This window comes from Populus alba, chromosome 14, assembly GCF_005239225.2.
Source record: "Populus alba chromosome 14, ASM523922v2, whole genome shotgun sequence".
In the NCBI taxonomy this organism is placed as follows: domain Eukaryota; kingdom Viridiplantae; phylum Streptophyta; class Magnoliopsida; order Malpighiales; family Salicaceae; genus Populus; species Populus alba.
Genome location: NC_133297.1, coordinates 12,587,553 through 12,602,569, shown reverse-complemented (window position 1 = coordinate 12,602,569; position 15,017 = coordinate 12,587,553). Strand labels below are relative to the sequence as shown.

At 35.9% G+C, this 15,017-nt stretch overlaps 2 protein-coding genes across 2 annotated transcripts; one reads left to right on the top strand and one right to left on the bottom strand.

Annotated features, from left to right (window-relative positions):
• Positions 1-540: 540 nt before the first annotated feature.
• LOC118056247 (sm-like protein LSM3B) lies at positions 541-7,269 on the bottom strand. Its single transcript, XM_035068441.2, has 3 exons — positions 7,072-7,269; positions 6,757-6,852; positions 541-893 (listed from the first exon to the last, which is right to left on the bottom strand). The coding sequence occupies exons 1-3, from the start codon at positions 7,186-7,188 to the stop codon at positions 813-815; spliced, it is 294 nt and encodes a 97-aa protein (XP_034924332.1). The 5' UTR covers positions 7,189-7,269; the 3' UTR covers positions 541-812.
• Positions 7,270-10,882: 3,613 nt separating this feature from the next.
• Positions 10,883-13,116, top strand: LOC118043057 (uncharacterized). Its single transcript, XM_035051254.2, has one exon. The coding sequence runs from the start codon at positions 11,460-11,462 to the stop codon at positions 12,801-12,803; it is 1,344 nt and encodes a 447-aa protein (XP_034907145.1). The 5' UTR covers positions 10,883-11,459; the 3' UTR covers positions 12,804-13,116.
• Positions 13,117-15,017: the final 1,901 nt, after the last annotated feature.

Here is a 15,017-nt window from a genome sequence, read left to right as displayed (position 1 = left end):
TACTCCTTGAATAGACCTTATTGTTGTTGACACAATCACTGTCATCGCAGTGGATCTAGAAAAATCCAGTTCAAGCTCCATTCAACAAAAACCTGAGGATCTTGCATTTGAAAATAAATGGACGCAGCAGCACTGGCGGGGACCGTTTATCTTCTTGTTCCAACCATGCTTTTCATAATTTTATTTTTTGTAGTATTTTAATATTAACAGAATAAATTATAAAAAATAAAAATATATATTATTTTAATATATTTTTAAATAAAAAATAATTTACAAAACAATCATCACCTCTACTTGGCTTAAAAATCCAGGTTTTAAAAGGTTACTGCCATCAGATTCTACCTAAAATAACTGCAAAACCGAGACCATAAACAGGAACAGAAGAAAGAAGACCAAACTTGGAGCATCTGATTCATTCAGTCTACCTGAAGTACTGTTGCGGCCCTATTCCTAAATCTTGGTAGCCAGTATGCTCGTCAGATCCACTGAATGATGGTCAAATCAGCTTCGAGTCAATGAAGTTAAAACAGAGTAGCTAGATTCTGACAAAGTTGCTCCATAATATATATTTCCCTAGAATAAAGTTTCAGCTTGTCAACTCGTACAAATCAGTCCAAATTTATAAGTCATGTCAATTACAAAACGATCTAAAATTGTAGGCTATTCCGCGATCTTTACCCCAAACTACGTTAATAATATGATGCAAACTAAGCTTGGGCAGGTTCTAAAGTACAGCAATGGCAGTGTATTCAACAGATGAAGAAGGTAGATTTCTCTTCCTGAAGATTGCACATTGAATTTCATCCTCGAAGTTAAGCTGTCCTCAATGGAGGAGAGACCAATATGACACCATCTCCTCTAACGAATAGGAAAGGCACTGTGCGCCTTGTAGCCTGAAACAGAAGATAAAAGAAAAAAGGCAGGCACCTGAATAAGTATTATAATAGCAAATAGATTACTAGCAGTCAGAAGTAGTGGCCCCTCATTGCTTAGTTATACTTCATTTTATAAACAGAATCTTCGTATGAAATTGTAATATCATTTTTATTTTGAACTTCGGAGCTCCGAGTATCGCTTAATTTCCTTTGAACCAACCCTGTTTCTACATCTTTTGTTTTCTTTAAGATATTCCAATCTTTAGCGTAGTTCCTACAATTTTTCATTCAAAAGTTGACTTTTTCCACTTCTTTGGAATGTGCGCCTCATGGAGACATGGTGTTTCTACGATTACCCAAAGGTTGCTTTGTATGATAGCTATTAAGAATACCAGTGAGCTGTAAAAGCTAATAAAGTGGTATCAAAGTGCCTGTGCATAGTAGAACAGAAAATATGAGATGCCTTCTGATGAAGAATTTGCAGGCGTCCTCCAAATACTAATAACAATTCTTCCTACAATATGAATCTGTAACTATAAGATCCATTTCATATCTGCCTTCTCACAAATCCGATAATGCATGTAAACATTTATGATATACAGGTACAAGCCTCCAATCTTCAATGAAAAGATGTGATTCGAAGGAAAGCTTTATTATTTGATGTAAAGGCACCAACAGACATCGATAAACAGCCAGTACCCTATACAACTTGCAAGCCTTCGAAATATTAGCCGTCGCCGCCACTTAGCCAAGCCATCATCATTCATATTGAAAGAGTGGAGAAAATATTGTAGAGAAATAGAGAAGAAAAGGGTTTAGCAGAAGAATCTCTCAACCACTTAAGGGTTGGATTTGATGTATTTATATTATAGTGTCATGTAAATCACAAAGACGTTATACATATCAATTTCCTGATTTATAGCCTAAGCATTAGCTATTCTACTGCCTTGATTCTAGCTATACAATCTGTCAATATTATCTTGAATCCTATCATCCCCCCGCAAGGTGATGGGGAGGATGCCACATCAACTTGTCACGAAAGTAGCAGAATTGGGACGAAGGTAATCCTTTGGTAAAGATGTCAGCAAGTTGATTGCTAGAGCGAACGAAGGAGACCTGAAGAAAGCCTTTGGAGACAAGTTCACGTACAAAGTGATAAGATAATTCAACATGCTTGGTGCGAGCATGGAAGACAGGATTGTGAGCCAGCTGAGTAGCACCCATGTTATCCGAGAAAAGATTGCAAGGCAGAGGTGCAGGAAAGCCAATGTCACGAAGAAGATAAGAAATCCATAAGAGATCGGCAGAAGCATGAGAGAGTGCCTTGTATTCGGACTCAGTACTAGAAAGCGCAGCTGTAATCTGTTTCTTTGCACTCCAAGAGATGAGATTGTGGCCAATAAAGACACAGTGTCCCATTGTGGAGCGACGAGTATCAGGGCATCCTGCCCAATCAGCATCAACAAAACAGGATAAAGTGGAAGGAGAGTTGGCAGAGAAGTTGATGCCAAGACCAGGTGTTCCTTTGAGGTAACGCAAAATACGTTTGACAGCTTGTAGATGAGCATCACGTGGAGAGTGCATGAATTGGCAGACTTGTTGCACAGAATAGGAGATATCTGGTCTTGTGAATGTCAGATATTGAAGAGCCCCAACAAGCCGACGATATTCATGCGGGTTAGGTAACAAAAGACCATCAGACATGGAGAGTTTGCGACCAGAGGTGACAGGAGTGGGCTGAGGTTTGCAGTCAAGCATATTGGCAGAACTAAGTATAGAAAGTAGATACTTAGTTTGTGTGAGCCGAAGGTGACCAGAAGACCGATGAACTTCAAGGCCAAGGAAGTAATGTAGATCACCGAGATCCTTCATATGGAAGCGCCGAGAAAGTTGATTGACAATGTGATTAATGAGGGAATCTGTGGAACCTGTAATAATAATATCGTCAACGTAAACAAGTAGTAACACTGAACCAGCAGATGAATGTAGTGTGAAGAGGGAGTTGTCGGCCTGGCTAGATTGAAAGCCAAGGGAGAGTAGTGCTTGACTGAAACTTTGAAACCATACTCTTGGAGCTTGACGCAGGCCATAGATGGAACGATGTAGTTTGCAAACATAGTCAGGACATGAAGAGTCAATGAACCCAGGCGGTTGTGACATGTAAACCTCTTCGGCTAGAGCACCATGAAGGAAGGCGTTTTTGACATCAAGTTGACGAATACTCCATTGCCGAGAAAGACCAAGAGAGAGAAGGATACGAACTGTTGTTGCTTTTGCCACTGGACTGAAGGTGTTTGTGAAATCAACGCCTTGTTCTTGGTTGAACCCCTTTGCAACAAGGCGTGCCTTGTGTCGTTCAATGGAACCATCAACACGTTCTTTGAGTTTATAAACCCAACGACATCCCACAACATTCATTGAAGGTGAACGGGGTACTAAGGACCATGTCTGGTTATCAATGAGTGCACGGTATTCATCCTTCATGGCAGCAATCCAGTTGGAATCAAGGCTGGCAGCCTTGAAAGAAGCAGGCTCACGGGAAATTGAAGTAGCAAGCAGTGCTATATATTTGTTAGGTAGTGGATAATTACTTACACAAAGAGCACGAGGTTTGCGAATTCCATCTTTGGCACGAGTGATCATGGGGTGATTATTTGAAGTAATTGCAGCTGGTGGAGGAGTGGGAACACAGGCAGTAGATGGAAGTGTAGGCTGATCGGGTGGAGCACAAGCAGTTGATGAGAGAACGGGTGAAAAATCAGCAGTCGAAGTAGTTGGAGTTGCAGAAGATGAGGGTGCCATTTGGCATGTGGATGTAGTAGGAGAGTCATTCATTGATGATGAATGACTGAGCAGAGGTTCAAAAACTATAGCCAAAGGAGTCTTGGTTGCAGCAAGAGATGGAGTGGCAGCTGGTTGTGAAGCAACAGACGGCATGACAGACTTCAATTCATAAGGAAATTCGGCTTCATTGAAAACAACATGCCGAGAGATGAAGACACGGCCACTAGTAGAGTCTAAACATCGATAGCCTCTATGGATAGTGCTATATCCAATAAAAACACAGCGACGGGACTTAGGACTTAATTTGTCTTGACCGTAATCACCAAGAAAAGGGTAGCATGAGGAACCAAAAGTCCTGAGCAATGTATAGTCTGGGCGAGTACCAAATAAAGCCTCATAAGGGGATATTCCTGAAAGAACTGGAGTTGGCAGCCTGTTAATGAGGAATATAGCAGTAGAAAAGGCTTCAAGCCAGAGGCTTTTTGGCAGAAATGCCTGATGCAAGAGAGACAAGCCAATTTCCCGAATGTGCCGATGTTTTCTTTCGGCTATACCGTTCTGTTGCGAAGTATGAGGACAAGACACCCTTAGAGAAATACCATTAGCATCCAGGAAGGAACGAAACTGTCCTTCAATCAATTCCTTAGCACCATCACATTGGAATAATTTTAAACGCTGATTAAATTGATTCTCACCCATATTTTTGAAATTGGTGAAACAAGCAAGACTATCCGAGCGTTGTTTCAAGGGATAAAGCCAACAAAATCTGCTGTAGTCATCAACAAAAATAATGTAATACCGATAACCAGATGCAGTAATAACAGGAGAGGGTCCCCAAATATCACAATGTACCAATTCCAAAACATGACTAGAAATTCTTCCAGATAAATGAAAGGGTAAATGTTTGCTTTTACCAGCTTGACAAGCATCACAAAACATCATAGAAGAAAGTTTATCCGAAGTAAAAATTAAATTATTGGTAACCAACTGTTGCAATATCTTCGAACCCGGATGTCCAAGTCGACGGTGCCATGTTGAACACGGAGCAATTTTAGCAGTGCGAGCAATTGCGCTATGGCATGATAATTTGCGAAAGGCTGCAGACAGTGCATGAGCTGGTATTGGATAAAGATTGTCTTTAACTGGCCCCTTCAAGAGTATCACCCCGGTTGCCAAATCCTTTATAACAAAGCCCCATGGAAAGCAAGCAAAAACACAGTAATTATCTTTGGTGAGTTTGGCAATAGATATAAGATTTTCCTTTAATTGCGGCACCACAAGAATATCCTTTAGAGATAATGATTTTGAACCCAGATTAATTGATGAGTTACCGATATGTGAAATAGAAAGAGAAGCACCATTACCAACATACACACCTGAAGTGCCATTAAAGGGGAGAGGCTGCTGCACCAAATCAGTGTTAGATGCCATATGATTTGTGGCACCGGTATCTCCAAGCCAGTGTGGAGATACACAATCAAGAGTGCCCTCTGTTGGTGTTGTCAAGTCAGAAACATGAACACCAGCAAACTGAGCAGATAAATTATCAGAATTGGTGGAATCAGACCGTGTGTAACGATAATTGCAATTGGAGGCTGAGTGTCCCTCCTGTTTGCATATTTGGCAGCGACCACGATAGCGTGATCTGCCAAATTGGGGTCGATTCCCATAATTGTTTCCATTCTGGAAACGATTTCTACCATGTTGCCCATTATTATTGAATGATTTATTAGAGAAATCAGCAAAAGAGGGAGAATTTTGAGTGGGGTACTGACCAAGTATGCTAGCAGAGGAATTCCCAAAATTTTGAGACACAGTACCTTGTTTTGGTCGATTAAATCGACGATAGTTTCCATGGTGAGGATTACTGGACTGCTGATAGTGCTGTTGTGTAACAAAAGCATGATGTGAGGGTGAGGACAGTGGTGGAGCTACACGTCCACGAATACGCTCAAGCTCTTGTTCATGAACAAGAAGTCGCGCACGAAGCTCTGTGAAGGTGATTGGAGTGTGTCTGTTGGCAATACCCTGGGCAAATGGCTGGTATTCCAGTGTGTGAGGGAGACCACGCAGTGTTCTTTTCACCAGTTCACTGTCTGGAACAGGCTGGCTGATGGCAGCAAGTTGGTCTGCGATGCCTTTGATTTTGGCAAGGTAGGCTTCAATGGACATATCATTCTTATATGTATCAAGAAGAGTATCATGTAGAATATCAGCACGAGAGAGAGTTTGCTGATGAAAGAGTGTTTCAAGTGTGTCCCAAACATCTTTGGCAACGTGTTTACCGAGGACCTCCGCGCAAGCGGTTGAAGACAGCGTATTCTTGATTCCTCCCACAACAAGTTGGTCTATTTTGAACCAACGGGTATAATCAGGATTTGGGGTAACGACGCCCTCATTAATAATTGTTTTTGAAGGTGGCGGATCAGAGCCATCAATATGGCCATAGAGATCGTTGCAGATGAGAAGAGGAGTGATTTGATCTCGCCAGAGCAAATAATTATCAGAATTGAGATGGGTTGAGAAATTGTTTGTTAACGCAGCAAGTGAGATGGGAAGATTGGAAGAAGTGAGAGAGACAGAGGACGATGATGACGCTGGAGTGGTCATTTTGTAAGAGGGAGATGTTAATTAATTGGTGAATACGCAGTCTTGCTCTGATACCATGAAAGAGTGGAGAAAATATTGTAGAGAAATAGAGAAGAAAAGGGTTTAGCAGAAGAATCTCTCAACCACTTAAGGGTTGGATTTGATGTATTTATATTATAGTGTCATGTAAATCACAAAGACGTTATACATATCAATTTCCTGATTTATAGCCTAAGCATTAGCTATTCTACTGCCTTGATTCTAGCTATACAATCTGTCAATATTATCTTGAATCCTATCACATATTAAGTGAATCCTATCATCTTTACGCTATAATAGCTGCTTCCCATAAAATTCCTAGAGTTAACAATTCGAGTTTCCAATGCTCACCATAATAAGATCCCTTCCACTTATTCAATATTAGACACTGAGGCATGCAGGTTCTGCGTTTACTACCTAGCAAACATTAAGGGGAAAAAAAGCTTTTAAAAGTGAAATCATAACATACCCGAACAATCTCTTCATATGTTTCATCGTCGATTTCTACTGTAGTAACAATTTCTTCAACATCCCCAAGAATCATATTCAAATGCTGATCATACGCCTGCAAAATCAGATTACAACATGTAGCTAAAACCCTAAGAGAAACACCACAGTCCACGCAGCAACACAACGAGAATTGAGAATATGCCGTTGGCGTTAAAAAGAATCGAGAATCTATGTTTCTTGTAATTAAATTCTCCAAAACGACATTGTTGTATATAAATAAATAAATAAATAAAAAGAAATGGGGGTACATGTAGAAGAGAGCAGAGACTCATACGTGGAGTTTTCCGCGAAGTTCACGATCAGAGCGGAGCTTGACGTAGATACGCTCGTCCAGGCTAAGTCTGATGAGATCCAATGGCTCTTTTACCGCACTCTCTTCTTCGCTTGCCATTCTTTTTCTTTCTAGCTCGCTCTGTGTTTTTTTTAGGTCTAGCGCTCCAATTAATGTTTGGGCGCCTGCCCGTTTTTTTCTTTGAAAGGATTTTAATCCTTCTTTCTCTGGGGTTTCATTGGGTAGCCTTTCGGCCCTTCACCCACTATGCTTCCAGGTTTCTCGATCTCCTTTTTGGGCTTATTGCCTTACAAATCGGGCCCAGTATCCTCGTAAGTAATTTTTTTATTTTTAAAAGAAAAAAAAAAAAGAAGAAGAAGAAATAGAAAAATAAGGTGACAAATTGAAATGTTTTCAATAGAATTTGATATTTTGGTAGTTGTTATTTTTAAAGTATATTTTATTTTAAAATATATTAAAATAATATTTTTTTATTTTTTAAATTTATTTTTAATATCAACACATCAAAATAATAAAATAAAAATAAAAATTAATTTTTTAAAAAATAAAAATTGCCGCTTGTTTTTTTTTCCTTGCTGCTAAAGCATGCTTGTAGTATTGGAAAAGTTATTTTGACAAGAAAACTATTAAACTTTGGCTGCTGGCTTGAAAAAAACGCGAGGGGTTTTGCATGCCTTGTTTGACATCGTTACTGCAAAAGAAAAATGCTGCTGTTGTTGTTTTATTCCCGAGTAAAAATGCTGGGACGTTGAATTCTCGTTCCAATAATAGCAGCTGAATTGGAATGAAGAAATTAACAAGAAGAAGAATTATTCAAGGAGTAACCCTAATAATTTTGAGATCCCTTTACCCTTTTTTTATGCAAAATTTTTATATGAACAATGAAATACCTCATATTTTTCTGTTGATTTTTTATATAAAAAAAATGATCCTTCGATTTCTTTCTCTTTCTACTTTGGTGCCTTTTTAACTCTTTTTTTTAAAAAAAAACAAGCCAACTTTTTTCCCTTTTGTTTTGATATTTTTAAACCTAATTGTATGAAAAAAAGATTGCAATTGAATTAAAAATTATCTGCTGTGCTAAAATAATTATTAATAGCTATATTAAAGAGAGTTTTACATTGTGATATTGGTTGTTTTTTAAAGTATTTTTCACTTATAAATAAATTAAAATATTTTTTATTTTTTTAAAAATTATTTTTAATATCATCACATCAAAATATCTAAATTTTTTTAAAAAAATTAAAATAAAAAATATTTTTTTTCAACAACAAAAAACAAATGGGCTTGAAAAGGTTGGGTTTTCCCACCAACTTCATTGTTCGTAATAAACCATTTAAGAGTCATGTTATGGTAACATATGTTTTTTAAAATATTTTTTACTTGTAAATGTATTAAAATAATATATATTTTATTATTTTTAAAATTTTATTTTTTATATTAGCATGTAAAAACAATATAAAAATATTAAAAAATAATATAAAACAAGATTAAACATTTTTTTTTATAAAAACACTTTCAACAACAAAAATAAAAACAAACTGGACTTAAAAAAGCTGGGTTTTTCCCACCAACATCGTTGTTGATGGGAGGTGGACTTCTCTCCTCTCTCTCTCTTTTTTGTCTTTATCTGTGGATAAAATTTTATTTTTTTTATTTTTTTAAAATTATATTCTCTAGATTTCTATTCTCTCCATTAAATGCTTTTAATTTTTTTCCTTTCAACTTCATTCACTAATATTTTATTAATTTTGAATCAATTGTTATAATTTATTTTAATTTATTTTTTATAAGGTTATTGCAGTCTCAAACAAATATCATGGTATTTAATTGATGCTTAATTTAACAAGAATTTGTTTTTGTTATCATATCATTAGAAAAAAAATAGTTTAGTAAATAAAGTAATTAAGATCAATAGAGTCCATGGTTAGGATTGCAAGTTTGATGAGTAATACCTCGAAGTTTGAGTTGATATAATGTTATTTTCTTAATATTTGAAGAAAAAAAACCATCTTGAATTTTTTTAGAACCAAACCATACTTCTACCGATGGTCTAGGTTGCTTTTAGACTTGCAATGTTATATAGGGGCAAATCCTACATGATTAATTCTAAACTCGGATTAGGTAAGGAATCAAGTTGAAAGATTTAAAGTTTGACTTGTTGAGTTGAGTTTAATAACAATATGTGGATAATTTCTTTATTTTAAAACTTCATCTTCCTCTCTCTTTTTTTTATTGAATTCTATTTGATTTTTTTAAAAAATTTATCCTTCAACATTTGATTAATTTTGAATTGAGTTTTATAATTTATTTTAATTTTTGACAAGATTATTGTAGTTTTCAAATAACACATCATAATATTTGATTGATATGTAATTTTACGAGTGTCTATTATTGTTATTATATTATTAAGTAAAACATAGTTAAAAAAAATAAATTTGTCCAAACCTTATAGAACCCATGATCCAACTAACAAGTGTGATGGTTTAAACTATGAAAATCAAGTTAATATAATATGTCACTAGTTTTATTAAAAAAGCAATGTTATTATGTATTTTTTAAAAATTAAATTATGTATTTTATTAATTATCCCACTAATATCTGGACATATAAAGTCAATTATGTCATGTAAAAACATTCTATACAAATAGCAAATAGCTTATTTAATAACAAGCCAAGTCAAAAAAAAAATCAAGATCGAATTTAATAAAATTAGCAAATAGCTTATTGCAGCATAAACAATATTCTCACCTTCAAACTTTTCTTGATGTGACCTTCGTACTAGCGTGGGGCAAAAACCAGGTGTTTTGAATTATACCATAACTACTTTATGACGACATAAATAAATAGTATATCTAAGAAACTATTTGCGAAACTCTATTTTTTTTCTTTACATATATTGTTCATGAGTTGATCTTAAAAAACTGGATGCATAAGTCTCTCGTACGTCCAATAAATGTGGATGAGATATGAAGATTTGTGTAACTTTAATAAATTAAAATGTATTTGAATCAAATATATATTTATATATTATTTTTTAAAAAATTATTTTTAATATCATTATCCCATCAAAACTATTTAAAAACATAATAATAATAATAATTTGAAATAAAAAAATAAAAGAAATTTAAAATTTTCAAAGATACTAATAACAGCTATCTTCCACCTTTCCAAATAGTAGAAAAGAATGGTCAATCACAAGCTACAGGATTATTGAGAAGACCTCTATGTATTCTTACATTTTTTTTTTCCAGCGAAAGTAACGTATTTTGATCTTATATCTATTTTCTTATTGTTAAGAAAAATACAAAGGAACCACCCACAAATCGGTCCCTCCCTCCCTTGGTACTGGACCACTGGTAATTCATCTGAAGACAAGAGTATAATCATCAATCTTTCAACACTTTTGTGTCATTTCGTATTAAAAAAGAAGAGGCTGCCCATGAATTTCTCCAAGTTGCATGTCCAATTGTGATTAAAATATTTAGGATCCAATTATGTGGCATGGCTTACAATTTTGTTGGCTCTACTCTCTCTTTTTAAAAAAAATATAAAAAAGGACACATGGTTATGGCATCGATCATCTTATATTTTGTTTCTACTTTATCGTTTTGGGTTTAATTATAAGAAAAAATATATTATATAAACACGTATTTGATGGACAAGTAACAAAAACAATATATATATATATATATATATATATATATATATATATATATATATATATATATATATATATATAAGGAACATTGCTGACTGTGACACGAATAAATAATACCCAAAGTATAATTGAGTTCTTTGAACCTGCTTAAAACTTTTTGTGTGCAAACTGGACGCATAGTAGTAGCATCGTAAACAATGACACTCCGAGAAAGACAGGAGAGAGGCTTCTGAGATCTAAAGTCCTGGATTCTCGACTTGGTTTTGGGACAGCATACTCTGTTGCTTCACGGGTTTTTTTTTTTTTTTTCCTTATCGCAGATAAGTGGCTTTGCTTCTGATAAAACTTAAGCATGGCTTTCTTTTTTGTTTTGTTTTGTTGTTCTTGAATGCCCCGGTGCTTTTTTATTTCATTATTTTGAATTTTGGAAGTGGTTATCTTGGTGAATATTTCAGTTTTTTTTCTGAAGTTTTTGAGTTCTGGAGATGGGTTTACGATTCTGTTTGGCTTCTGCGAATTGAAGATTCGTGCTTGATGATCTAGGTAGTTAAAGAAGGAAAAAAAATAAGAATTGGGTTTGCTTTATTTTAGCTTCCTCGAGGTGAAAACCATATACTGTTATCAATTGTTTTTTTTGCATAGCCAAGGTGGTGATTCAAAAGGGGGCAATGGGTTTATAGGTGCGATCTAAATTGTTGTCGAAAAAAACATGGAAGGGAATTTGTCACAAGGAGGTATGATTCCAGGCGGGGCTCCTTTTGGAGGCCTTGACTTGCAAGGATCAATGAGAGTTCATCATCAATCACAGCATCCACACACTATACACCACCACCAGCACCCTCTCCATCGGCAAGGATCTTCGACCCTCACGTCAGTTGAAGAAGGTTTTCCACTCACGATGGGGTTCATGCACAACTCTGATCAAAACATTTCCATGACTGATTACAATAAAGGAGATAGGGGAAAAAATTCAGTCAGTGATGAAGATGAGCCAAGCTATACTGAAGAAGGAGCTGATGGTCACAATGATGCAATCACAGGGAAAAAGGGGACGCCGTGGCAGCGTGTCAAGTGGACTGATAAGATGGTTAGGCTCTTGATAACTGCCGTGTCTTATATAGGTGAGGACGGGACTTCAGATTGTGGTGGTGGGATGCGTAGGAAATTCACAGTTTTGCAGAAAAAGGGAAAGTGGAAATCAGTTTCAAAAGTCATGGCTGAAAGGGGCTTCCATGTTTCTCCACAGCAGTGTGAGGATAAATTCAATGACCTTAATAAAAGGTATAAAAGGCTCAATGATATGCTTGGGAGGGGCACTTCTTGTCAGGTTGTGGAAAACCCTGCACTTTTGGATGTTATAGATTATTTAACAGAAAAGGAGAAAGATGATGTTAGGAAGATATTAAACTCAAAGCATCTTTTCTATGAAGAAATGTGTTCCTATCACAATGGAAATAGGTTGCACCTGCCTCATGATCCAGCTTTGCAGCGTTCCTTACAGTTGGCTCTAAGAAGTAGAGATGATCATGATAATGATGATGCAAGGAGGCACCAACATGATGATCCTGATGAAGATGATCAAGAGATTGAAACTGATGATCATGATGAATTTGAGGAGAATCATGCTTCACATGGGGATTGCAGGGGCATACATGGGGTGTTAGGGGGTTCTGCAAAGAGGCCCAGACAAGGCCAGGGCCATGAAGATGCTTGTTTTGGGAATTCATCTCAGGAGCCTAATAAAGGGTCTTCTTCTTATCATCCACAGGCTGCCCAGGTTGATATGAATCAAGTCTCAACTGAAAGTTCAAGAGCAGTTTGGTTGCAGAAGCAGTGGATGGAATCCCGCACTCTTCAGTTAGAAGAACGGAAGCTGCAAATTCAACAAGAGATGTTGGAGTTGGAAAAACAGCGATTTAAGTGGCAAAGATTTAGCAAGAAAAGAGACCGTGAACTAGAAAAGTTGAGGATGGAAAATGAGAGGATGAAACTTGAGAATGAGCAGATGGCATTAGAGTTGAAACGCAAGGAAATGGGTGCTGATTTTAATTGATTGTCTGGTCCTGTTGCTTTCGTTCATCATAACAACTGGACTTGCAAGCAAATCAATTTTGTGTTTATGGTAAGCTGCTTCTGGAACTGGTGTATCATTTAGGAGGGGTATCTATTGAGAAATTGTTACTCTGTCTGCATATATTGTGTAAACTTAGGATAGTCACAATAATGTCCCCCATCGCTTTGTTTTGACACTGTAGAATTATCGTTGCCTATGGTTAAAGATATTGTGGCAATATTTTTTTCCCCTGTCATGTATTTTTCATAGTTGAAGTTTGAATATCTAGTATCAGCTTGATGATCCAGCAACATATTTTTGCTTCAAGTGTTTACCTTTGAGTATTGGCTAATGATTGTTGCAAACCGTGTTCAGTGAAGTCTAAATTCCCAGAGTTTTGTTCACAATCCCAGGGTCAGAGGCTTGGTTGTAGCGGGTTTTTACTTCAATAACTGTGTTTCCTTTTTTTCCTGTTCAACTACACTTCTCTTCTCTGGTTCTCATTATGATGGACAAGTTCTTTAAGGTCCTTTCATCATGGGAGATATACAAGTAGTTGTCATTCACTAGATGTGACATGTCCTGCCTCCCCTCTTAAAAATATTTTCTCAGCTTGCTGGGGCAGATCTTGTCAGTTAGGGTTTTTCCAGTGATTTGTTTAATGGTTGTATTAACTTCTGTGAGACAACAACATTGTGCTGTCTAGTATTTTTATTTTAGTTCAGCAACTTATCCTTTCATATGCTACCCTAAATCTTCTGAGAGATAATAACAGAGTTTGCAACTGATAGCTATAAATAAGAAGGCATCTGTGCTGTAAGTATGCAATTATTTGGGATTTTGGTGGGATTAGACAGATAGTTGAATGGTGGAAATTTTGGCTACCACGAGGCTGTTTTTACTTTTTAAACTGCTCACAAAATAGTCATTTTTTGTGCGTGATGGTGGAATACAATATTTGAACATCATCATTACCATCACTTTTGCTGTTGCTGTTTTGAGTTCATGTTCTTAGACATTTAGGCTATTATAAATGTTGTTTATTAACATGGTGTTTAAGAATATCAGCTATCAAGTTTCAGTTTAATATCATTAAGCTAAAAATCTTGCTATTGCATTAGAAACAGCGTCTTTTTATGGACAGAAGAACCAGAAGTTTTTAACACGTGTAGTATGATTAACTCTCATTCTACAAATGAAGCTCTTGGGTTCCTGAGAATTCTAAGTGAACATTATAAACTAGGGACCATTGTTTGGTAATGGTAAAAAGTCTTGAGTTTGCTACCATACGAATGCAGGTCTGCGTTTCAGGGACAGCCACTCGATGCAAAAATCTTGAAGGTAGGACCATAGCTGTAATGTGATTGCCTTTTAAACACAATGTCCTTCCAAGTAATAACAGTGTTCAGTGAGAAGAATTTTCTTTGGATTAATTTCTAGTAAAAGTTCATGTTCTAAAACAATTCTGTTTTCATAGCTTCCTGGCAGGGAGCTGACAAGGTGGGTGTGTTATAGACCTAAACAGTAGAGAAATTTAAAGATAACTCTCTTATATTTTATTAAAAGTTTTAATAATGATTATATTCTTCAAATAAACTAGATACTTCTATTTATATTAGTTTTAAAATTCTTTATAGAAAATGATTCCTAATTAAAATTTATTTAATTAATAGAATTTATGTAGCATTAGGATTCCTAAATACTAATTAAAAAAATAATGATTAAAATTCAAAATTAACTAAAAAAATAATTAAAACAACAGCTTTAAGCTTCATGCGTATGGGTTTCTTCGTGGATTTCTCTTCGAACTTGGTTTTTATTTAGTTCATAAATATAGTTGTAACACGCTGCACGTCAAGAAATAAATGCGCACATCCTTTGTTTGATGAGGAATATTTATGTACGTAAAACCTGACTGGATATGCTGAAATGACCAATATTCCTCAAAAGGTGGTTTAATACATCTCAATGTGATGAAATGCTTATTCATATTGATTTGGAGGCTGCTGTGTTTCTTTCTGTGACTTGATAAAATTTAGTTTCTTATCTATGTGTGTCTGCAAGCATGCAAATTCCAACTTGGAGTCTAAAAATCACAACGTAAGGTGTAATCTTCTGTAATGGTGTTGCCATACTCTTTTAATGCAGGTGAAACTGTCAAAATAAAAGGGCAGTGGTAGATTGTATTTCGCCGCCGTGAATTTTTGTTTGAAT